The sequence below is a fragment of the Pyxicephalus adspersus genome, chromosome 3 (genome assembly GCF_032062135.1).
Source record: "Pyxicephalus adspersus chromosome 3, UCB_Pads_2.0, whole genome shotgun sequence".
NCBI classification, from domain to species: Eukaryota; Metazoa; Chordata; class Amphibia; order Anura; family Pyxicephalidae; genus Pyxicephalus; species Pyxicephalus adspersus.
This window is the reverse complement of record NC_092860.1, coordinates 89,274,402-89,298,299: the sequence shown is the minus strand read 5'-3', so window position 1 is coordinate 89,298,299 and position 23,898 is coordinate 89,274,402. Positions and strand designations below refer to the sequence as shown.

Genomic DNA, 23,898 nt, shown 5'->3' with positions numbered 1-23,898 from the left:
TTTCAAATATATTGCAGTCAAATCATGTTGATTTGTAATTATTTTGACTCTGCCAGGTATCTAGTTAAGCATGTGTACTCTGATCAAGGACATTTTCTAACATAAAAGCAAATATCTGATCAGACAAGTAATCTGTTGCCATTTGTAAATATTTCCTAATGTGTACATATTGGGATTTATTTGCAAAACTCTTTTTGGCAAAAAAGTATGTAATACAATATTTTATTATAGCATGTAGCTAAAGTTCAGCTGGGGCATATTTTGGCAGTTGTATTAAGAGGGTGTGTTCTAAGAAAACAGTTATATTGCAGACAAAGAGAAACGTTGGTTGGACATTTTTTTTGCTAACAAGAAGAAAGTATTTTAACAATGAGCACTGCAGGAAAGGTAAGATATTTGCTTTTCAGCTTTGTAACAATATTTTTAAAGTATAGGAATATTTTTGGTAAATTCTAAGCAAATGAGCGATACATCCTTATAAATAATAAAGTTTCTGATTTGTCTAAATTGTAAAGTAGGAGGTATTTCACAGGCTTTTATTCCACTTGATGTATTGGAACTGGTCATTAAAGTCAGTTCTTGAGCATTACTGGAAACAATCATTACTCAACTACTTGATAACAATTTTAATTTTCTACAAGATGGCTTTGGAAATGAATTATTTTAAAATACAAATCAACAACATCAGAACTGCTAAGAGACTTCATGCTAGATTCTAGAAAATCACTCCATTGCTGGCTATCTAAGCCATGCAGAAAAGCCTTCAGTTAACCATCATTGGAATTTTTCACTCTCTGCTCTATTCGGCAGAGTTCATTCAGCATTTCCATAAACATAAGGTTCTCCTGCAAGGCTCTGCTACAGGCAAAGTCTTCTCTCTGACTTCAGCCTAAATCTAATTTAAAGCTGACCTATCGTCACATTTTTAACAATATATAAAAGGGTGGCTAACATCCGTGCGGGAGCTTTCTTTGCACATGCTTGAGATCAGGTATGTGTCATAATGTGCTTTCCTGGAATGGCATGGACTGCATGTGCCGTGAGATAGGCATGTATTTTTATATTTTCAGGAAGAAAAGCTATCTGATCTTGCACTTGAGCAGTGTGAGATTAGATGACTTAAGGAAAAAGCCAGAAGAAAGAAGAATCTAAAAATCTAAAATATTATAGTTGTCGCTGGACCAAAACCAAAAGAAAAAATGTTTCAAAGAGGACACTTGTTTTAGATTTTGATGAAGTGCAAGTGCCTTGTGTATCGTGCAAGTTAGTTTGTGTTCATTTTCCAAAGCGCTTTGTTTTAGCGCTATTGTTACTTTAATAAAATATTAGTATGCTTTGTTTATAGCTTATAAAATGCAAAGCAGCAGTAGCCTGGGCCCCACATCAGCCACTAGCTATTGAGGAGATTGATGTGCAACCACCAAAGGCAGATGAAGTTCGTATTAAGGTAAAAGTTTCCTTTTTTATGTTTTGAGATCTGTTGTTGACATTTGCATACCAATCTTTCTTTAGTAATAACGGCCTATATTAAGTTTTATCGCTGTCTTTATTTTTTCATCACTGGACTTCCTATTGTGAACTGTGCTGCCCACTTTATCCAACCATGGCTGGTAAAATGGTTTAACAGTAGTTGCTGGGGTGTGGTATTTAGTTCAAAAGGCTCTAATTTCTCCCTGCCTCATTGACCTCACCTGATTCTTTCCTCTTCCCCTGCACATAAAAATAATAAAAAACAAAGTAAACCCTCTTTTAATGCCAAAAAAATCATCTGGTTCTTAGTAGATTCTAAAAATATTTAAATCCAACCCAAGTGAAAAATGTTTTATAACATGTACACATAAAACAGATTCCATTCTGTCTAATTATTTACCAAAAATGAAGGCAAGATGGAGAATCCAAGTGTGAAAAACTAAGTACACACCATTATTCAACTAAGTACACCCCATTATTTAAAAGCTTGTAAATCCACCTTTAGAAGAAATAACTGTAATAAGAAGCAATTGTTTTCTGCATGACTTCAGTCTTACACCATTATGGAGTTATCCTAATAAACTCTTCTTTGCAACATTGCTTCTGTTCATTGAGGTTTGTGAGCATACATTTATAAACCGCTCTCTTAAAGTCCCACCATAGCACGTTGAGTGGGTTGAGGTCTGGATATAGAATAGGCTCTTGAAACACCTTGATGCCTTTCTTTTTTAGGCATTCTATTGTGTGCTTGTGTGCCCACATTGTAGTTAAATAGGGGCAAGTTAGGAATGGCTAAAACGGTTTTGTCCACAAGTCGGAAGGGCACCTTGGTATTTTTTCTTTTCATTTGCTGAAAGATTGTAGCACAGTTTTTCAGTTTGAAGATATCATTTTGTTTGCAGTTTAGGGAATGTATATGTTTAGTTTGTTCATTCTGTAATCTATTGTTAAAAAATACTACTGTATGCTTTTTATTTTTGTTGTCCAATATTTTTAGATGGTAAGCACTGGAATATGTCGGACAGACGACCATGCAATTCATGGTGATATAGGAGGGGTGAATTTTCCAGTTATTGTAGGTCATGAAGGAGCTGGAATAATTGAAAGTGTCGGAAAAGGCGTAACTGGTCTAAAACCAGGTTTGTTTTACATATTTAACCCAAAAGCATAAAAAATAGTACGTTGGCAAAGCTTTCAACTATCTCTCATTTTAAAGAATCCTGTTTGAAACTAAATCCTTCTGTCTTTTATACCACCTTTAATATCCATTTGCTCTGGTTTAAAGATCTACAAAAATAATGTAATAAATGCCAAAGTAGCTTGTATTGCATTGCATATTTCATATGACCTTTAGACTATGGCACTGGCTATTTTTAAATGCTATTGCAAAGTAAATGTCAACTAAGGTTAGTGTAAAATATGTTTATTTTTATGCTTGAGGTAAGGCAGGACCAAGACAAGAGAGGACAGTCAAATTATTGCAAACTGACTACAGAAATACTCTGTGATTAGCTTAAAAATTATAATACGTAATATTTTTATATTAGCCACAAAAAACACTGGACACACAGGGAAATGGGTTTAAAGTAAAACTTTTTTTCATTCAAGATGCTGACTTGGTGGTCATTACCCTTCCGTACTCATGTGTAGGGCCTAAACAATAGGGACAATTCGTACCAATTTATATAAACAACTAACATTTTTTGCCTCCAGTAAATGTGGTGATCAATTTCTGAAAGGATAAACAAATGGCTAATTTTGGTGTAATCTAAACAGGCATGTAGTAGTAGTAAATGTGTTTGATCCTAGAGTGTTGTAAGTACTACTGCATGTTGCTCTAGATTATGCCATGGAAAGCCATTTGTTCTGTTATGTAACAACTGATCCATAATGGTGGCTAAGGGATATCAAACCCCCAGAAAAAAAATGTATAACAACACACCAGCCCTTAGATGTGGTGGCTGTATTGCTTTTCTTTCTCAGGCTACATTTGACTTCTTCATGTATAGACATACGGTATATCTATTTTTTTAGGTCTTTGTCACTGCCAATTCATTTAATTATGTCACCATGTTATGTCACCATGTTATCAGCTTTCCCAGCTATTTTTTGAAAACTGACAAACATCAGTAGGTGTTTGTAGTTCAAAATAAGGGAGCCCAGATCTTAACCCCAATGAGAATCTTTTGGATGTGCTGAGAAGACTTAATGCAGCAGTATGACTTCCATCATTAATACAAGATTGAGGTGCAAAATCAAGGCAATGCTGGAGGGAATAAAATCTTGTGACATTGCAAAAACCTTTTGAAATAATCTCATAACATATGCATGCTGTTAGGGATGAGCGAGTGAGTTTTTAAACTCGATCTCGCAGGGAATTTGGCCATTCTCGCTTACCGAAATTGTTAGCGAGAATAGCTATTGTAAATTCGCTGATTAAGCTCAAATTTAAGCGGGCTGTGCTGAACAATGAATTCAGCACCATCTGCATTCATTTATCACCTTAGTGTGCAATCCCCGGCACTAGAGGTTAAATGGGGACATGTCTCCCCATTCAAAACCTCTAGTGCTCTCTGATTGGCTGAGGAAAGCTTTTCTCAGCCAATCAGAGAGCACTAGAGGTTTTGAATGGGGAGACTTGACCCATTTAACCTCTAGTGCCGGGAATGGCAAACAGGATTCCCAGGGCTGCAAGAAGGATTGCAGTCCTGAGAATCCATTATCATTTCCTCGATCTTCCGTTGGTTTTGCGAAATCGGTTTGCCGAAATTTCGCTGAACCATCGGAAGTTCGAGAACATTTTTGCGAGAATCCCAGAAGCATTCTCACTCATCCCAGAGGCATTCTCACTCATCCCTACATGTTTTAACCAAAGCTAAAGATGATTGACAGGCAGTGGATTTCCAGTTACTATTTGTGTGCCTGTTTTCATTATTTAAAAACATTTAGATACCAATGCATTGAACAATATATTGCCAAACACATTGTAGTTTATTGGGGATACTATTGACCATTAAATAATACATTGACTGATAAAATGTATAACAATCACATTATAATATTTCTTGTTTTAGGAGATAAAGTAATTCCACTTTGTCTTCCTCAATGTGGAAAGTGCAGCTCTTGTCTAAGTCCACACAGTAATTATTGCTTTAAATCACAGTAAGTATCACTGCTTTGGGCTTGTGCTCTATGAGCTTTGAGCTCTATCAGTTGGTGTCTTTGTAAATATTTATATAAATAATAATTATAAAATATTTTATATTTATCTAAGGGAAAATGAAAAGAGGAAGTATATATACAAAAAAGTTGTGTTAACTTGAATGTTCTGTACCTAGCAATAGGGCATCTTATTTAAATTAATAGGCAGACAAAGAAAAGAAAAGCGAACATGCACTATTGTTTGGCAACACAGCTCCACAGCGTAATGTAGTCTGTTACTGTGCCCTTTATTTAATGCATTACCTTGGCACTGCAACATGTGTAAAGGAAAACAAAAATCAAAGTTTTTGCCATTGTCTTTTCTGATATTCCTTAGGTTTGCACAGCTCAGAATTTTTTTCAGTTAATATGGTCTTTGTTATCTTTACAGCAAGTACAGAACAATACCTACTGATTACACCATGTCCTTGTTACTTTTTATCCCAACAGCCTCCATGTTTACCAATTGTCTTTTCTGATATTTCTTTGATCTGCACAGCTCAAAATGTTTCAATTAATATTCTGATGTTTACAGCAAGTACACAACAACCATGGCTGCCTTTGTGTGTTTTTTCCAGGACGGTCAGATTAAAAAAGAGTGACAGAAACCTCTGAAAAACTTTATCTAAATTTAGATGAGATCAGGTTGTCTGTTCACCAGGCAAAAGTGCAACTCAAACAAATATGATTTATTTATAGAGTGGGGAATAGATAGGATCTGGTTTTTACTCTTCTCTGAGGTCTCTTTGGTGAAATGTCCCCATAGATAAAGTCCTACTGAAGTAATTTTTTCAATGTGTGTGATTTGTGTAACTAAATTATTTTTTTAAGCTGCGTACACACGGCAAATTTTTCTCGCCCGATAATCGGTATCGGCCAATTATCGGGCGAAAATCTGCCGTGTGTACAGTCGGTCGTCGTCCATCGTCCGACGACCGTCCTGGCGGATCCATGGACGATGGACGACGACCGATCCTAATGAAAGGGAAGGCGAGAGCGCGCAGCAGGGTGCCGCTCCGTCGCTCTCCCCCTCCCCTCTCCATAGAGCATGAACGGTGCTGTATGTACAGCATCGTTCATGCATCTTGCAGTCTTTTCTCGTTGGAAAGGATCGTGAAAGATCCTTTCCAACGAGAAAAATTGCAGGTGTGTACGCAGCTTTACAGGTTATCCCACACTGACAGAATGATTCCCACAGCTGCAGAGACATGGGAATCCTCCTGCCAGTGAGGTATCCCCGGGCACTAGAGGCTAAGTGGGGACAAGTCTCCCTATTCATCACTTCTAGTGCTCTGTGATTGGCTGAGGAAAGGTAAACCCTGATGACAGTTCAAGTGTCATCAGGATTTCACTTTTTCCAAGCCAATCACAGAGCACTAGAGCTGAATGAATGGAGGGACTTGTCCCCATCAACCCTCTAGTGCCTGGGGGATCTTCTCAATGAATGCAGCCGCAAATAGTGAGATATTCGACCAACACTAGTAATAATAACAAGATAGGAAAGCTAAAATATAAGCAGAATAAACTTTAAACAGTTGCACTCCTAAATGACAAAGAGAATTGTTTATGACTCTGTTTCCTTTCAATTGTAAATCTAGCTTTAATGAACCACAGAATGTACTCCCTGACAAGACATCAAGATTTTCATGTAAGGGCAAAGTTGTTGATCATTTTGTATGGACCAGCACTTTTTCTGAATATATTGTAATGCCTCCTGTAGCTGTTGCTAAGATTGATGACAGAGCACCCATGGACAAGGTCTGTCTTTTTGGATGTGGATTTCCCACTGGATATGGAGCTGCTGTCAATACTGCCAAGGTAAATTAAGCAATATTTACCTTATCTTTTACCATTTTCTTTTGTGAGAAATCACAAAAATATAATACTTGGCATAGGATAACAGGAAAAAGTATGATTATTTTGTGGACGGGGTGGTGGTGGTGGAAAGGTTTATTTGAAGTTAGGTAGTGTGGGGGTCAGAAGATTTAGGTTAAGGTTTGGTATGTTTTGTATTGGTGATTTCACAGCTTTGTCACTAAGGGGGAGTAGGGAACATTATCTTTTAAAAATACTCAATAAACTTAGAATACATTGTCTCTTGCAAACATTTAAAAGCTTTGCAGTTCCATCTAGCAGAGAAGGATAGCAGAGAAGGACTAATGTTCTCTGTGTAAGAACAGTAGTCGGCATACATTGGCCCAACACCAATGCCACATGGACCATTATCACTGGAATACATGTCCCCATTGGAAGATATTCCCTTCATGCTTTTTTTGCTTATATTTCAAAATTTCAGTGAGAATACTCCCTGAGATAAACAAACAATGGTAATCATATTATGAGGACACAGACAAGCCTGATAAGGATTCCAACCATTCTCGGCTTTATCCTAATAAATGTCATTTCAGGCTTTTTGGTGAGATACACATTATCAATTACTATCAGAAAATACTAAAAAGAATCTGTACTATTCCATCTATATAAATACCTGTCTAAAATTGGGTTATACAGTTAGTCCCCGGGTTAAGGACATCCAAAATACGAGCGCGGCTTTCCTGCTCATTCAGTGTACAGGACAGAGACTTGTTGGTTGGAGGGGGCGGTTTGCATGACTTGCAGAAGAAATCGTTTTGCTAAACACAGCTGAGGTGGGTGATCTTAGGGGGGTGAGCTCCTTCTGCAACCTCTTGTAACTCTTTAATGACCAAGACAAGCTCTGCAGTTGTCTGCATTTTGTATATCAAAGCACAGCTTGCTCCAGAAGTTAATGAATGTCTAGGCTCCATAAAGATTTTTTTTGTTGCTTTTTTGGATTTTACACAGTAACTGACACCATGCTCCCTAATATGTTGGGACAAATATCTGTCCTAATTGCATTTATTCAAATAATGTACCTGTTCTGACTTACATACATATTCAACCTAAGAAAAAACCTACAGTCCCTATCTTGTATGTAACCTGGGGACTACCTGTATTTTACTTGGAAACATAATAAACACACCTACCTTCAAATACTTGAAAGTGATTTACTGTATCATCTGGGGTGACCTATTTTTAGAAAACTTTCACAAACCTATGTCTGAAAGTGAAAACTTTTTCACTTTGAATAGGATGAGGATTGAAAATTTGTTTTTTTTTTCTTCTTTTTGCTATTTGTGTCTCCTTAGGGAGGCTTCAGATGTCTAAGTAGAGACAAGATTTCCTCCCTATTCCTGTCCTGTGGCCTATACATTTTTTGTCACATTCATTTGTATTTGTTATTAGAAACTTTAAATGATATTTTAAAAGACAAGCAAAACATGTTCAAAAGAATAATTGTCAAGAGCAGGGGACTATAATTAGAAACATTAACATGAATCAATAATCTAAAGGGAACTTTAGCAATTGTTTTTATGAACAGGTGGAACCAGGTACTTCTTGTGCTGTTTTTGGATTGGGTGCAATTGGACTGTCAGTCATTATTGGATGTAAAGTTTCTGGAGCATCAAGAATTTTTGCTATAGATATAAACAGCAGCAAATTTGAAATGGCAAAGCAGTTTGGAGCCACTGACTGCATCAATCCCAATGATTATACCAAGCCTATCCAGGAGGTGATCAAGGAAATGACAGGAGATGGAGTGCACTATTCCTTTGAATGTATTGGCAATACTGATGTCATGGTAAGCAATTCCTTTATCTCTTTTTAAAGTACATCCAAAATACCAATTAAATGACCAATCTTCAAGGGGACATAGGGTAATATAAAGATGTAAAGGTATCTTTCAGCAAGCTTATTTTAATTTCGTATACATGATGTTTGGGAGAACATATTTTAGATGCCAGCTGTTTTGGAGGGTTAATGTCAGAGGGAGAAGGAAATATACTATTATACCCTATAGCCAAAAAAATCCTAACATCTGTAGCATGGTAGAGTAATTTTATTTAGTGTAGGCAAGAATGTAAGTGGTTATAGGTAACATTGTGTAAAAGCTGACCTATTCTTAGAAAGTCAGGAAACTGTGTTTTTTGGAATCCCGGAGATCCAAAAGGATAGCACCGGGTTACAGAGGTGAAAGCAGAAGGCAGCTTTAGCTGCATGCTTGTTCCTCCTACCTTGCCACCTACCTTACAAACTTTTGAAGCAAGCATATGAAATCAGAACAAATATTTTCCAATGTTTTACAGCAAATTTAAAAAGAATAGTGTTTAACAGGTTATATAAAATATTATATAAACCAAAAGATAAAATATATTTTGTATGATAATTTAGTAATACAAACAAAATACTGTAAATGTAATGATATAAGCATGGATATCTATTTTTTTAAAGGTATGCACATCTTCAGTCTTGATTTTTTTGTTTTTTTTATCTTTCTAAACTAGAATGCAGCAATGGAGTGTACTCACCCAGGATATGGGACCAGTGTAATAATAGGAGTAGCTTCACATGATGCAAAAATCTCATTTGATCCTCTTCTGCTCCTTACAGGACGCACATGGAAAGGCAGTATATATGGAGGTATATTTTACTATAGGGTATCTATTTGACACTCATTTTCAAAATGTGTTAAATGTCAGTAATATGGCAAAAACATATTTATGAATAAGTAAAACACATTCATGAATATTTTATTCTTACAGCAGTTTTCAAACTGTGATGCACCACTCGGTGACATGTAATGGCACTACAGGGGTGTGGATAGATTGCAAGCCACCCAATTAGAATTTGTACTCTCAGCTCATTGGGGCTTCATAACTACTGGTGCTCTGTATAGCCAGTGGACATGGCACCCCTGGCTCCTGTGCTTTTTTTTCTTAAAATAAGCCCTAATTGTACTGGCATATACCTGAATGGAGAAGACAAGAAGGTCTGCCCTAATGTTACCAAACTTTGCTATGTGGCTGAAACAGATGCAGTGGAGGTCAATACTGAGGCTAATGTATTTAATGAGCCTGATTTATCAAAGCTCCCCAAGACTAGAGAAGATAGGCTCATATGGGAGGACCTGGGTATATCAGCAAATGTGGAATGGGTTTCCTAAAAATCTTTCTTTTGTAATTACTTGGTAAATGTTTTTAATCCTGGACCAGTACCACACCAGGTTTGCTGGTTCTTCCATGATCGTGTATCTTCCCCAGTCTTGAAGAGCTTAAATAGAACAGGCCCAATGTCTCCAACCACTGTGTATGGTTGTGGTGGTGGGTAATCAAAGTTCAAGGCCTTCCAAAGGGCATTAATGCAAAAATGTGCAAAACAATTTTTTTTAGTAATCATTTGTCTGCATTTGTCAGTAATGTAAAACATGGATCTTGCATAAATTAAAATAAATAAATAAGAAACATTGCTAAATTAATGAAGCTACATTCCAATGAGATTCTATATTTTTCAATGGGCTTGATTTATTAAAGCTCTCCAAGACTGGAGAAGATACTTTCATAAACAGATTTAGGATTAAAAACCTTTGCTAAATAATAACAATGATTTTTTTGAAAATTAAGGTTTGTTGGATATATGCAATATATCAGTAATCTAGATTGCATGGCCTATCCTACTTCTGTTACATAGATATTGCATGCACCCTCGTCCTCAGTTTGTTTGTTTTTTTTTTTCAAACTTAGTTCAATTATCTGTTTCTCCCACTGACAAAACTGTCAAGTACAGGTAGGGAAAGCAGAATTAAAGGTAGTGATAACTCTTTTTTAAAACATGTAATATTCCAATATAAAATTAAAGCAGCAAGTCCATAAGGTAAATAGATGTTTTGGCAACCTATTTCTATACTGCTTTGATTCTGAAAATGTTATATTGTCCAAAAGCAAGGTTATATTTTAAAGGAAAAGCACAAATCTGTTTAAAAATTATTAGTAAGATTGTGAGTAGTTTCAATAAATGCTAAGTCATCAGCACCAATTATTATTGATTTAAATAATAATGCATTGATTTTGCTAACTGAAAGCCAGATTTGTGTCTAGATTTGATTTATAAATGTAGTCTGGCATAGCTCAACAACCCCGGCACACATGCAGGATACTTTTACATAGAACTGTATTTAGAGAACACAGTTCCTACCTAGACTTTTCATTTGCAGGACAGTCAAAGCAGAAAAATGCATTGAATAGGGTAAGTTCTCAGACGCAACATATGTATGTTTTATCAAAATGAACCTGTATACAAGTGTATATTTTGTATCTGACCGTGCCAAATTGAACAATTTTTCAGGTTATAAAAGTATGGACTCCGTGCCCCAATTGGTTTCTGACTATGTTGCAGGCAAATTTAAGCTGGACGGTTTAGTGACTCATACTTTGCCTTTTACCCAAATAAATGAAGGGTTTGAACTTCTGAGATCTGGAAAAAGGTTAGTATTAATGAATAAAATGTATAGTTTAATGTGTTGCCCCTTAAGGGTGGTGACTCTATTTATACAGAGAAGAATGCATACTGAGAGTTACACTGTTCATGAAAAGTAAAAAAGTGGTAGTATTTATTGTTCATACATTCTGAATAGGGATGTATACTGAGAATTGCACCTAACAGAGCAAAATAACTGGTAAATTGCATCATCTCCACACATTGAATAGATACTGAAAAATTACAATGGCTTTACACAACCACCCCTGACCACATAATATATAAGAAAACAAAACACTTCCCAACCATAACTTATGCTTTTAGGAAATATGTATTTGTGGCATTTAACCACATAGATAAATAGTCAACCTGAAAAAAGACACAAATCCATTTAGTCCAATTGTATTCACAAATCTAAACCCAAACCCTTAAAATGCATTGTCCAATTTGCTACAGAACAAAAAGGAATCCCACCTGATCCCCCTATTCTAGCTGAGGTCCTAATAATGCTTTAAACAGGAGCTGCACTATAGTCCTGATTTATTAAAGCTCTGCAAGGCTGGGGAGGATACACTTTGATCACTGATCCAGCAAACCTGAAATGGATCTGGCAAAGGTGTGAAAATATGTACTAACAAATTGCAAATTACGGTGCTACTTGACAGTTCTTAGTTACTATCTAGTAGAAGTATTTATTATAGAAGCAAATTTATTCTCGACGTAGCCTGAGTCTGCTTAGGCATGGTTAGGATGAAAGAGGCGGGGAGGAGGAGCAGTTGGTAAGTGGGAAAGTTTGTGATGGATGGGCCCCCTTTTTTTTTTTTTTTTTTTTTTACTAAGACCTATTATAGCTGTACAGGACAAGATTCCCTTGAACCCAATATGAAAAAAACATGTACTGACCTCAAATGATCTGTTAACTTCTTCAGCAGCAGAATTTCCAGGTCCTGTCCTTTCTATGCCTCCCATTACCAGAAGCACCAAGGATGACCAACTTTTCTGCCTACCCAGCCTCGTATATTTCCTGCTTGTACTCTTTACTGCTTTACTCTTTCTTCAAACTAACATTGGGGTCAAGCAAGGGTGTAATTCTTGGCAGAAGTTGTAACTTTCCACAGATAGTGGGAATTGGATTCTTAATTCACCGTTTAGGCAAACTGCATTTTTTAAAATTTTTTTATTTTTTAGCTGTCCACTTGAAAGAAGTGTAAATACCACATAATTGCTACCTCCTTGAAGCAATGATATGTACAATAAAAAAGAATGATAGGGCAGAAGTTAGGGCATTGCACCATGGCATGGTCTTTCAATGAATGAATTTTCAAAGCAGATCTGCTTACGGATGTCATGTTGCCAAATAATGGTGGCGATGTGTGTTGTCTGCATTCCTAATATAACAACAGAATATGTAGCATTTAAAAATACCAAATAATTTGACACATGCCCCTAAATATTATAATTAAAAGATACTTAAGTAAAGGTTTGCATCGTATAGCAATAGTGTATATATCAACCTTGACAAATAATTGTTTTTAATATACACTGTTTTTAACTTTTTTTTTAAGCATCCGCACAGTCTTGTTATTCTGAACTGAAGACTTTCGACTTTCCTTGGAGTGCTACCATTTAAAATGTTTAAACATTTGCTTCACAAAATATAGAAGAGACATTATGTGCTTAAATGTAATCTGAATATGTTTTTTGCTGCCATAACCAAAATGGGCTGACATAACTACGAAGGACTTGATGAAATGTTTTACATTTTCCAATGTAAAAAAAGTGCCACTTTTTTATTAAACATGTACAACAGAACTATGTTATAAATGATAATAATGCACAGAGTGCCTTTGGACAAGAAAAAAAAGGTTTCATGTAGAAACAGAAAAAGCTGTGTCCTTGTGTCAATATAATGTGTTATTAGTTATACCAAAATATTCTGAGCAAGATCTAACTTGTGCATACCTCATGGACATGATTCATATAACTAAGATAACCTGATAAGACTCATTAATTAAAAAAAATAAATGTAAAAAAATATTTTCAATAGGTTTAGGAAATTACAGTCACATGGTTAAAATATAAAAATGTTTTTCTTGGGTTGAAGCTTTGTGAATTGAGCCTTATGTAATGCAGAAATGTTGTATTTAATTCTCTGCAGTAGAATTAAAAAATTATTGTCACATGATTGAAAACAAAATGATTTTCCTTTTTGAAATTGACATGCGGAAATGTTGTATTGTCTCATTACCACCATAAAGATAGAATCACATCACGGCTTCCATTGCAAGAGTACTAACCAAGATGTTGGTAACTGCTTTGGAAGATAAAAGAGGGGATGTTGTTTTCTGTTATGCAAGAGTAATTAAAATCAAGTCTACATAACCATGATCTCTGTTTTCTCTGGATTTCTGGAAATTCAACCACCCTGTACTTCATTCAATTTTTTGAGACAATGTGAAACATTTATGTTGGCCATATATCTTACAATTTTATTGTGAAATTTCTGAACAATAACCTTTACCAAGGACTATTTTGGGCTAGGGCCAATTCAGTCTATATCAAATAAGAATGCCCTGTAAGACTGGAATTATTGGTACATGTATACAAGGTTGTGTGGTGAATTGTTCAGTGATAACTTAGCAGACATGTAAGGAAGCCCAGCAGTATAACAAGATCTGTTCTGCACCTGCAAATATATATTATTTCATAGTGGTACTAAAATGAAACTATGTGCATGTACAAATAGACAGAATACCATAGTCTAATACAGTATTTCTCAATCAGGGGGACATAGGGTTCCTCCACAGGTTGACAGGAGTACCTTGTCATTTAGGTGACACCAAGAATGTTTTCAGCTCTTTGTAAGGATGACATTCTTCCCACTAGCCAGCAATGTATGGGGCATCCTACTGACCACCATGCTAATGTACTGTGACCTCTGCATATAGTCAATAAAGTAGGGAGTTCCCCCATGTTCCCCCATGTTAAAAAGGTCAAAAAGGCTAGTCCAAAATTTCAACAACAGCCTTAAAGCAACACCTCCAAGTAACATAGTGCTGACTTCTACTACAGCCCCAGCTTCCATAACTTCACCCAACCTGCCCACATTTCTGGTGTGCAAATACTGTTTCAGCACTACTAGCTCCTTAATCATTATTAAACTATCGCTAAGGGAAAAAAACGTTACTTTAAAAACATATTCAATGCGTTATTTTGATAAAAGTAAAGTCAAAGTAAAGAACTCCACTATTAAATCATAGTTATACCATAGATTACCAGGATCTGAAATATGGAGCTAGTGACTTTTCAACTATTTCAACATGTTATGTGTAAACCATGTTATTGGAAGAACAAAAAGGTGAAACACTAACATTTAAAATAAAGGAAAAATACACAAATGTGTATGTATGTAGCCATTACATCATCACCTTATCATATTGAATATTATATATAATTGTAATTCTTACACAAAGTAAAACAATTGCAAAAATAAAATAGCTTATTCAATGTCAATAATGAATGGAAGCCAGATGCCTAGTCATTTAGGACACAAATATGTAAGTTGTTAGTGAAATCATGGTAGTAGCACCCAAAGGGGAGCATGAAGAAGAAACAAAACCAGGACATATAAGGATATCAAATTACCCATATGTGATGGCCTCTAATGATAAGCATGGACATAGCCCTGTAAGGGGAATGTATTTAAGTATCCATATGAAAAGTAGGATGAATTGTGATATAATAGACTGCATATACAAATAGCTAGCAAGATTTTTTTTTGCAAAAAGACTCAAGGTGCCATTTAGATGTATATATTAACCAAAGAATTTGTAAACTATGCCTGTCCTATATGTATCCAAGCAGCTGTAATGGTTCCAACCAACAGATGTGGCTGTCTCCTTGAAAGTACTGGCTTACTATGCCCATCTGCATGACACACTTCCTTATACAGAGCAACACAGCCACTGATGACATCATGTATATCAGCATGAAGACGTAATTGACAAAAGAATCATAGTCACATAGCGCAGAAAGAAAGGACACTCTTTCCATTACGGATCTAGCAAACCTAAGAGAATTGCTTATTAAATCCTTGGCATATCCAGACTACTGGAGTTCTTTAACAAGCTGAAAATATTAACTGGGATAAACTGGGGTATTTTGTTGCAGTTTTGTATTAAGTTGATTTTTTTCTAACTTTGTGCTTTTCAGATGGCAAAAATGTCATTGGTAAATCTTCGTCAGACCGAAATATGAAATACAAATAAGGAAAAATAATTGTAGGCAAATAACTCCTTTTCCTATCCCCCAGGCAAAGGTTTACATAAGTAGGGGCACACCACATCCCTGTTGCTACCCACTGCACCTGGTAGTGTAGTGTAGTGTTCTATTACATACAAATAAATTACTGATAAGGCTGTACTTATGCAACAACACTATAAATGCAATAAATAACCAGGCAGATAGTGGTATTTATTTAAAAAATACTTGAACTGCTTCAATACCTTTTATATTTCAATATTTTTATTGTATTTTATAGGAACAAGTACAATTAAATCAACATAAAAATCAAGGTAATAACAAGATTAACGGAACAAGGGTCGGCAAAGTTTAGACATACGTGTATAGACATAGATTAACGACTCATACTATTTCTGAACCACAGAGTTGCTATAATCCTGGTATATCTAAGAGGAATAAATTCCTGAGATCAAAGAATTAGGAAACATGACATAAGACTGAACAAAGCCATGGTCAATGCGCGTGTACTGGTCATGGGCCGCTGAAAAATACGTGTAGTCCCTAGCTGATGGATTTAGTTCCCTCCAGCTGTCATATTGACGCAATAGGAGCGAGAGACCATGGCTCTTTTTCGGGGGTCCTTGTATCTGCCCAATTTGGATTTATCTAAAATATGATCAAGAGCCAGATTAGAATCACCTAGTAAAATCAGGGAGCCCTGTACTTTGGGCCAAATTTCACCCAGGAGGCTACGAAAAAAATGCCACTTGACCTTCATTGGGCGCATAATAGGATACCACTGTGATCAGCTGTATCCCAACATAGCCAATAACTGCCAGATACCTGCCCCCCGGGTCCCCAATAACCTCTTGTGGTGCAAAATTCAGACTTTTATTAAAACATAAGAGAACCCCGCATTTCTTCTTATCAGAATTGGCCATGTAAAAAATAGGGTAATTTTTATGAAAATACCTCGGGGCAGAGATATTGGTAAAGTGAGTCTCCTGTAAAGCTAGAATATCAACTTTTAGTGAGTTATAATAATGAAATGCCTTAGATCTCTTGACCGGGGAATTAAGGCCCTGGACATTATGAGAAAGCAACGTCATCTTATTAAGGGTCACAGACCCAACCTGAGTGTCAGACGACATGGGGATAAAATGACAGCACAAACAGCAGAGAACTTCCTCCCCCCTCAAGAATAACAAAAAAGGGACTACCAAGACAAAGACAAGACAAACAAGACAAAAGAGTCAAGACAAACGAAAACATTTGACACAGCAACAAGTTACAATGTAAACCAGAGAGGATAGAGTGTCCCCCCGAACCCCGGAAAATAAATGATCCAAGGTCCCGAAGGGCAACCCCATCCCCCGTGCTCCTAGGAGCCCCATCAAGCTCCATCTCGTCAGGGAGATTTCCCACATGCCCAGATAAATAAATAGGGCCCGAAGCAAATTCCCCAAAACCGGAGGGCATGTGTAACCCCCCAAATCCCACGTCCTCTAAAAATCAAGTCTGAACACATCAGGACCCCTGCAACAAGCATGTAGCATCCAACCAGGGGGACCTCATGGTTGATCATGGCTCGGCAGCCACTTGAAAAAAAGTACAAAAATTAAGAAAAAACAAAACCAATATTCAGTATCGTATAATCCAACTTCCTATTTGGGAGAACGGAAACACCTCCATAAAGAACAACACCAGTAAATCAGATAAGGTAAGGCAGCACACTTTGAACACAACAGGCATGTCCTTAAAAACCCCGAGTGGACAACCAACAACCTCAATCTATCAGCCTGGATCTAAAATAACCCAGGTTCTCCAGCTTGTGGTTTAGGTAGCAAACACATTAAAATAGAGTAGAACATATTATGAAGGCACAGCCCCACCAAAGTGTAGAATAGCATTCGCAAGAGTCAGTTAAGAAGCTTTCTGCGAGTGCTTTCCAGGCATTTTGACCTTGTGCCAAAGGGGGTATAAAGAAGTAGATGCTTCCCTGTCCGGTGTGAAGCGGCTGTCAGCCCCCTGGATCAAATCCAAATCTTTGAGAAGTTGTTCACCTTCATCAAATGAGGAAAAGGAAAAACTCTTCCCCTGTAGTTGAAAAATCAGTCTGAAGGGAAAGGCCCATCTATATCTGATCTTATTATCAATCAGCACTTGCAACAGAGGTTTGAGCGCTCTCCTGCGCTGTATAGTAAATGGTGAGATATCAGAAAAAATCTGAACTGGGTGCCCCTCCATCTCAATGTGATCGAAGGTTCTGGTAACCTTTAACAGCGCCTCTTTAGTAGTGAAGTAGTGTGGTTTTACAATCACATCCCTAGGAGGACCATCCTGTTTAGGAGCCATCAAAGCCCTGTGGGCCCTGTCCAGTAGAAGATGCGATTCAGGTAAGTCCGGTAAGAGCTGTTGTAAAAAACGCCTCACTGCACCCGTGACATCCTCCTGGACAAAGACATAATGCTTACAGTATTGTCAAATTGGACAAGTCCCCCTATCACCCTCTCAGATCCAAAGTACTACTGTTGATTCTGAAAAAGACTTTGGAACATTATCTTTATCATTGATGTGGGACTTGCTTTTGCTGGGGCTATTATGTTGTTTGCTACAGTTGAAGGAATTGTGCCCTGGCCACCTGTTGGTGTGGAAATGCTGTTTGGACTGCTTACTAATGGTTAGACTTTGTTATATTCACCACTGGAGGGCAGCTATGGACTTTTCACAGGGACAGTACTTTAAAATACTTTAGCATGTAAAGTGTTAGGTTGTAGTAGGATAAGAATAATTGTAGTGTCTTTCTGTTTGTCAGTTCCCTTTATAATGGCATACAAAGATGAGTGCATTTGTTAAGCAGAAGGAAAGTATAGTGCCACTATAGTATAGAGATCCCTTTAAAGTGTAAGGGGGTAACTTTAGCGCTAGATTGTTGTAGATTCAGTTTCTCCCTGACGAGTAATGGTTGGCTACCCTCTGTTGCAGGAAAAAATCAGCTCTTAGCAAGGTAGGGACCAATCATTATCCTGGTGCATTTACCTGTTCGACAGGATAAATGTGTTGAGATCTGTATTTACTAAATATACCGATCCATGAGAGCCTCAGATTAGAAGAAATGGGTTGGATGATGCTGGCCATCAATAAAACAGAGAAGGTCAAGGATATCCAATTGAGGAAAATTAGTACTGCATGAGATTCCTCCAGATTAAAGTATTGCAGCAAAGGCTGCTTTTTATTTTATATTTTTAATGGCCCTTTGTCTAGTTTGAACATTAAAACATTAAACGGGGGGCTTTAAAGGAGGGAGATGGAGGGGGGCAATATTTATTAATTGATTTTTGTTTTTATTATTATTACATTTTACAATTTGATGTATATGTTAAAGACTGAGTCTTTCGGATCTACATGGCTTTTGGTTCTTCTAAACATCTGGTTAATAGACAACACCATGAAAAAGCAAATGTCAGCTCAGATAACAAAACAGTCAGTGAATGTTGCTTAATGTGTATAGTTTTATCTGAGAAATTCAAAGTCTTGCAAATGTGGAAATCTATTAAACAATAATATGTAGCAAAATATCAGTCAGAGGCAAAGGTAATGTTTTTTTGGATGTTGTATTGAGTAGGTGTGTCTAGATAAAGCAGGCCTTATATTGCATGCAAGAAAAGTTGGTTTAAGACAGATTTTAACAAGAAGACAATATCTTAAAAATGAATACTGCAGGAAAGGTAAAAATTTTGTTTTCAGATTTATTACATACCACTCCTAACATTTGCTTTAAATTTATAAGATTTAGAGTTGAACAGAACTAGTGAACTGGCTGTAATTCATGCCACAAGTACAATGTTGTAAATTATAAATATATATAACAATGTTTAAAATTATAAAGCGATATACGAAAAATTATACTGTACATGAACTGTATTTTCTTTATTTGATAATAAATAGAATTAGATAGCATCATATGATAAATTAGAACTAACATTTTTTTTTCATAATGAATCTGTCAATTAAATATTGTCAAACATTAACAATATTGACTGTTAAGTGTTCTTGCTAAGTAATTTTAAACATGGTTTATAATTTTTTTTTAGTGTAAACACATACAAAACACATTATGACTAGGGAATTTTCAAAAAGTAAATTTTGTCAAAAAAACACTATTTTCACAAGTCTAGTAATTTTTGTAAGTAAGGCTAATTTTCACTATTTCCACCATTTCCCAAATTTAACCTAAATTTGTTTGGCAAAATTAAGAATCAATTACGAAGCTCAATAAGCATGGTATTGCCACCATCATTGCTGGGTGATCAGGGGACCTATGGAAATATTTGGCACATTTTTCATAAAACTTGTCTTTCTGAGTATACTTTAATCTGACTGATTATAGAAATTTTTTTTTTTTAAGGTTTAATTAAGATGTTCCAAGAAGAGTTTAAATTTCTAAATGAAAGTAATAAAATGGTAATACTAGAACTGCAACATAGGGCAACTAGTTTTGGGGTTATATTGTTTTTCTAAAGAGTCATAATGAGCAAACTAAATTAGTTTAGATAATGAGATCCTTCTATGCCACAAAGACAACCACTGCATAGCCCACTAGTTGTGAAAGTCAATAATTGTGTGTTGTTTAGGTTGTAGTCCTTTTTACATAACCTTCTTTTTCTGAACACTGACTAAAATGCAATCTAAATAAAATGGGTATAAAAACAATACACTGAAGAGATTGTACACCCCAACAATCAACTTATCATTTTAACAATCAACCTATTTGCTCCAATTACAGCAGTCTTTTTAACTCAATTTACCATGGTGAACTACACTATCTTCTCTATATATCAAGTGTAGTAAGTGAGTAGTGTTTCTCTAGAATGGGAAGATGGTTACTAGCATGATAACCAGTGAAAAATAAAGGCAAAAAGTCAAAATAAAAGGTACCATCTAAAAAAAGTGTCATATATGATAGTATTATTAAAAATTTTGTTGCTGGTATTAGAATATTTTTCACATGCTAAGGTTGATTAACATTTTCTCTACAAGGGATTATTCACAAAATATACCCAATCACATACAAAAATACAATAAAAAAAATATTTGTTTTTTAGCAGAGCTTCATTGCATTTATTAAGCTCTGTGAATTATCGTTCGCAGTGTAATAATTCACTTTGCTAAATAAAAAACCTCTATTTTCTTTAATGAATCAAGGAATGTAAAGAGGAAATTGTGCTAAAGGAGGAATAGCAGTTGTCCTGCCATGTAACAGTGACCTGCCAGGTAACAGTGATGAAGCACAGGCACCCAGTAAAGGATTCAGGGATTGAATTACAGATTTGTAAAGGTATTTTCAGACACCCAACAGGGCTTATACATGGAACTGATGATACCTTAGCCCAAATCAGGATTTACTTAATACTATTTTTCTATTACTCTACTTAAGCTTACCAATGTGTGATAATACAATAACACAACACCCACACTCATCTCATAACTTGAATGTATATTTTATTTATAGATTATTAAATGTAAAGCAGCTGTAGTCTGGGCCCCAAATCAGCCACCAACAATTGAGGAGATTGAGGTGCAGCCACCAAAAGAAAATGAAGTTCGGATTAAGGTAAATTTTTTTTCTGTATATTTGTTATTTTATAAGATTAAAAATAAAAAAAAATAATGCAACAGTTCGTAACAGGGAAAGTAACATGACTTAGAATGGAACCAAGTGTTGCAATGATCTAGGTCTAGCACACATGCACTGGAGAATATATCAGTCAAGGTGACCCAGTGGAAGCAAACAGAAGATGACAGACTAAATCAAGTGCCAAAGATGGGGGCTGCAAACAGAACAGCATTGGAGATTGCAGAGCTGTTGGCACCGAACACTAAACCCACTAATACATCTGATGTAATGAACAAATATGCTATGCATACTTGCCCTTTTTGGTGAGTGCTGTCAACCCTCAGTCCTACCAAAATTAAAAAACTGACAAGATTAACTGTTAAATTCTGAGACTGGAGCCGCAATGGTGTAGGTTCCAAAATTAGTGGCCACCCATCAGCTTAAAATAGAAAATGCTGAACTCCGGGGTCCGGCGAACCGGACTCACGGAGGCTCTGTCATCTGATGAAGGGTATACTTACTCGGTACCTCGTTTCCACCACTGCAACTTCTCCCGAATGTCTGACAAACTGCCACAACCACTGATGGATTGTTTTTACACCGATCTCAAAACCCTCACTCCTCATCCACTATTCTCCTGAGGGAGCATGAAACATCGGACCTCACATTTAGAGGGCCACTAACCTTTTTTGTATCCCAAAATCTCTGCAATAAATTCTTCCAGAGAAATGCAATTGATGTGACAGATAGCCAAGGAGGACATGTTCTTACTACTACATCTTCAGGTCCCTTAACCTCCCGTTCCTGAGAAATTAGGGGTCACAGAAGGTGATTGGCCAGATATGTGTGACAGAGTAGCATTGTATAAAAGCTTTAGTTTTTCCTATCTTGTAATGGTGCCACAGCAATAAAATTTTAGGGGGAGCTAGCCACAAGAGTCTCCCACTTATCCTACATTTTAATTTGCCTACAGATCCTCTTTCAGGAGAAAATGGGGTTCAAAGAACGTAAGCGGACATAGGCGGACATTTATATGTGACAGGAATTCATGTTATGGTAGGAGTGATAACATTTTAGTGGAGGGGGGTAGCCACAACAGTCCCCCTCTTATCCTACATTTTTCTTCTTCTACTGTTCAAGAGGAATTGGGGATAGCTATTTGTGACAGAGTAGAATGATATGAGGGATATACCATTTTAAAGAGGAAGGGGGGGACAACAGGGTTTTCTATTGGCCCCTATGTTTCCAGTTGCTAACATCCCTTTCTTCCATAGAAATTGGGAAGAAGGTAAGAGGACAGCTATGTGTAACAGGCACCCCTTCAGCTGCTCAGTCCCTCACAGCACAGCATCCACAGATTTGACTGCAGGCGGCAGTGAGCGCTACTGAGCGTCTCTCACCAGCCAGGGTTCCATTAAGAAGTGGTAACCACACTGCAACCCCACCGCCTACCTGAATGCAGCCTTGTAGTTTTTTGAACTCCAAGGGCCACAGAGCACACAGACAGCTGGCAGTACCCTAATGTTCATTGCTATTAGAGGGGCCGCCGAGGGATCCCCAACATGCAAACTCAATTTGAGGATACTGGTTTTGAAATAGTCCCCTTATTGTGAAAATATCCCTGATTGCTATTAGGATTTTATGTTTGTGACCCCATAACTGTAAAGTTTATTAAGTTTAGTAACAACACTTAGGGTCCCCTTTGTACCCTGAAAATTTCAAATTTCTATGATAATCAGTGTAGGAGATATGAAGGTTTATACATTGGGGGTAATGACAGCTGCATGGACACAGACACAGCTCTCATGCTGCTGATGCACCAGGGTGGGATTATCTCATAGTACAAGGTGGGTGGAAAGCAGCCACAGGTGATTGCCATGTCTATAGTACATGTCCACTTTAAGGGAGCTTAATTAAGCATGATCAGGAAGCACAATCCCATTGTAAAAGATAGGAGAGGCGCGCAGACAGAGCATACACAGCTCATTGTGACGTTTTTGTACACATTAAATCATCTGGTAGTATGCAGGTTAGTGTTATCTCCTAGGACACCTGTTATCTCCTAGGACACCTGCACGTCTTCAGGGCCCACCGGGTGGAGGTACCTCCATTGTTGGCCTTTGGCCTAAAAGAAAACTGAAACACACAATGAACAAACGTAACACCAAAAAAGCTTCACAACTTCACAACTCCAAACAGAAAGTGTCAAGCAACAGCAGATCAAATGAGATTCCCAGGATGGTCCTACACAGTTCTGATGGGACTACCCTATGACATGCCCCTGAAAGTTATGTTGGGGGGATACACGGGGGGGGGGGGGGGGCAAGACAAGCAAGAAAATTTTGGCAGGGGACAATGATGACTGCAACCATCTCAAGCGAGATTGAACATTTACCAAAATGAGGTACTGTTACATAACCATAGTTATAAAACCCTACTACTCTCCAGGTGTGAGCCTGGTTCAACTAGTGTTTATTTTTCCAATTAAGGAAACTTTTTTACCTGAGGAAAAAAGGAAGGTCCATCCCTAAGTGGAACCCTCTATTGTTTGTATCCTTTTTTGTTTTCAGCAGCTTGTGTTGGACTGTAATTATTTTTTTTAATTTTTTTTTTATTTTTGTCTTTAAAAATGTATTATCATACTCAAAGTCTAGTCAGCAAAAGCACTAAACGAACTGCGTACAGCTCAACACAATCTTAACTCTGCCCCAACCTCTACCAACAGGGCCACATGGTACACAGCTAAATGCCAGTTTTACCATTGGCTAGAAAAATATGAGCAAGACAAGCATACATTTATCAACCTGAAATATCACAAATTTGGCAATAAATCAGGGAAGATTATGACGGAACTCTTACTTACCATCCTGAAAAGATGGTGGATGAATTTGCTTCCTATTATCAGACACTAAACACTACCTGCCCTACACTGGAACGAGAAGGCAGTTAACAGCATTGCCAGATAAACCAGTGTCATTTAGAATACTTAAACTCACCTATCACCAGTGAGGTAATTTTGCAAGATGCTAAAAGAT

The 23,898-nt window shown here is 36.9% G+C and overlaps 2 protein-coding genes and 1 long non-coding RNA gene across 3 annotated transcripts in view; 2 read left to right on the top strand and 1 right to left on the bottom strand.

Moving 5' to 3' along the window:
- The window catches only part of LOC140326746 (uncharacterized), a 298,797-nt gene that overhangs the window by 34,812 nt on the left and 240,087 nt on the right, over positions 1–23,898 (bottom strand). The gene's annotated exons all lie outside the window — the stretch shown is intronic.
- Positions 250–13,392, top strand: LOC140326741 (alcohol dehydrogenase 1-like). The gene is made up of 9 exons (XM_072405613.1): positions 250–387; positions 1,346–1,447; positions 2,468–2,609; positions 4,545–4,632; positions 6,270–6,489; positions 8,072–8,332; positions 9,036–9,171; positions 10,873–11,011; positions 12,570–13,392. Exons 1-9 carry the CDS (start codon positions 370–372, stop codon positions 12,592–12,594), a joined length of 1,131 nt encoding a protein of 376 aa, XP_072261714.1. The 5' UTR covers positions 250–369; the 3' UTR covers positions 12,595–13,392.
- The window catches only part of LOC140326742 (alcohol dehydrogenase 1-like), a 36,265-nt gene continuing 30,964 nt past the window's right edge, over positions 18,598–23,898 (top strand). Inside the window, exons 1-2 of the mRNA XM_072405614.1 lie at positions 18,598–18,974; positions 20,759–20,860. Of these exons, the coding sequence (XP_072261715.1) occupies positions 18,957–18,974; positions 20,759–20,860 (120 nt within the window). The 5' untranslated portion in view covers positions 18,598–18,956. The remainder of the gene's footprint in view (positions 18,975–20,758; positions 20,861–23,898) is intronic.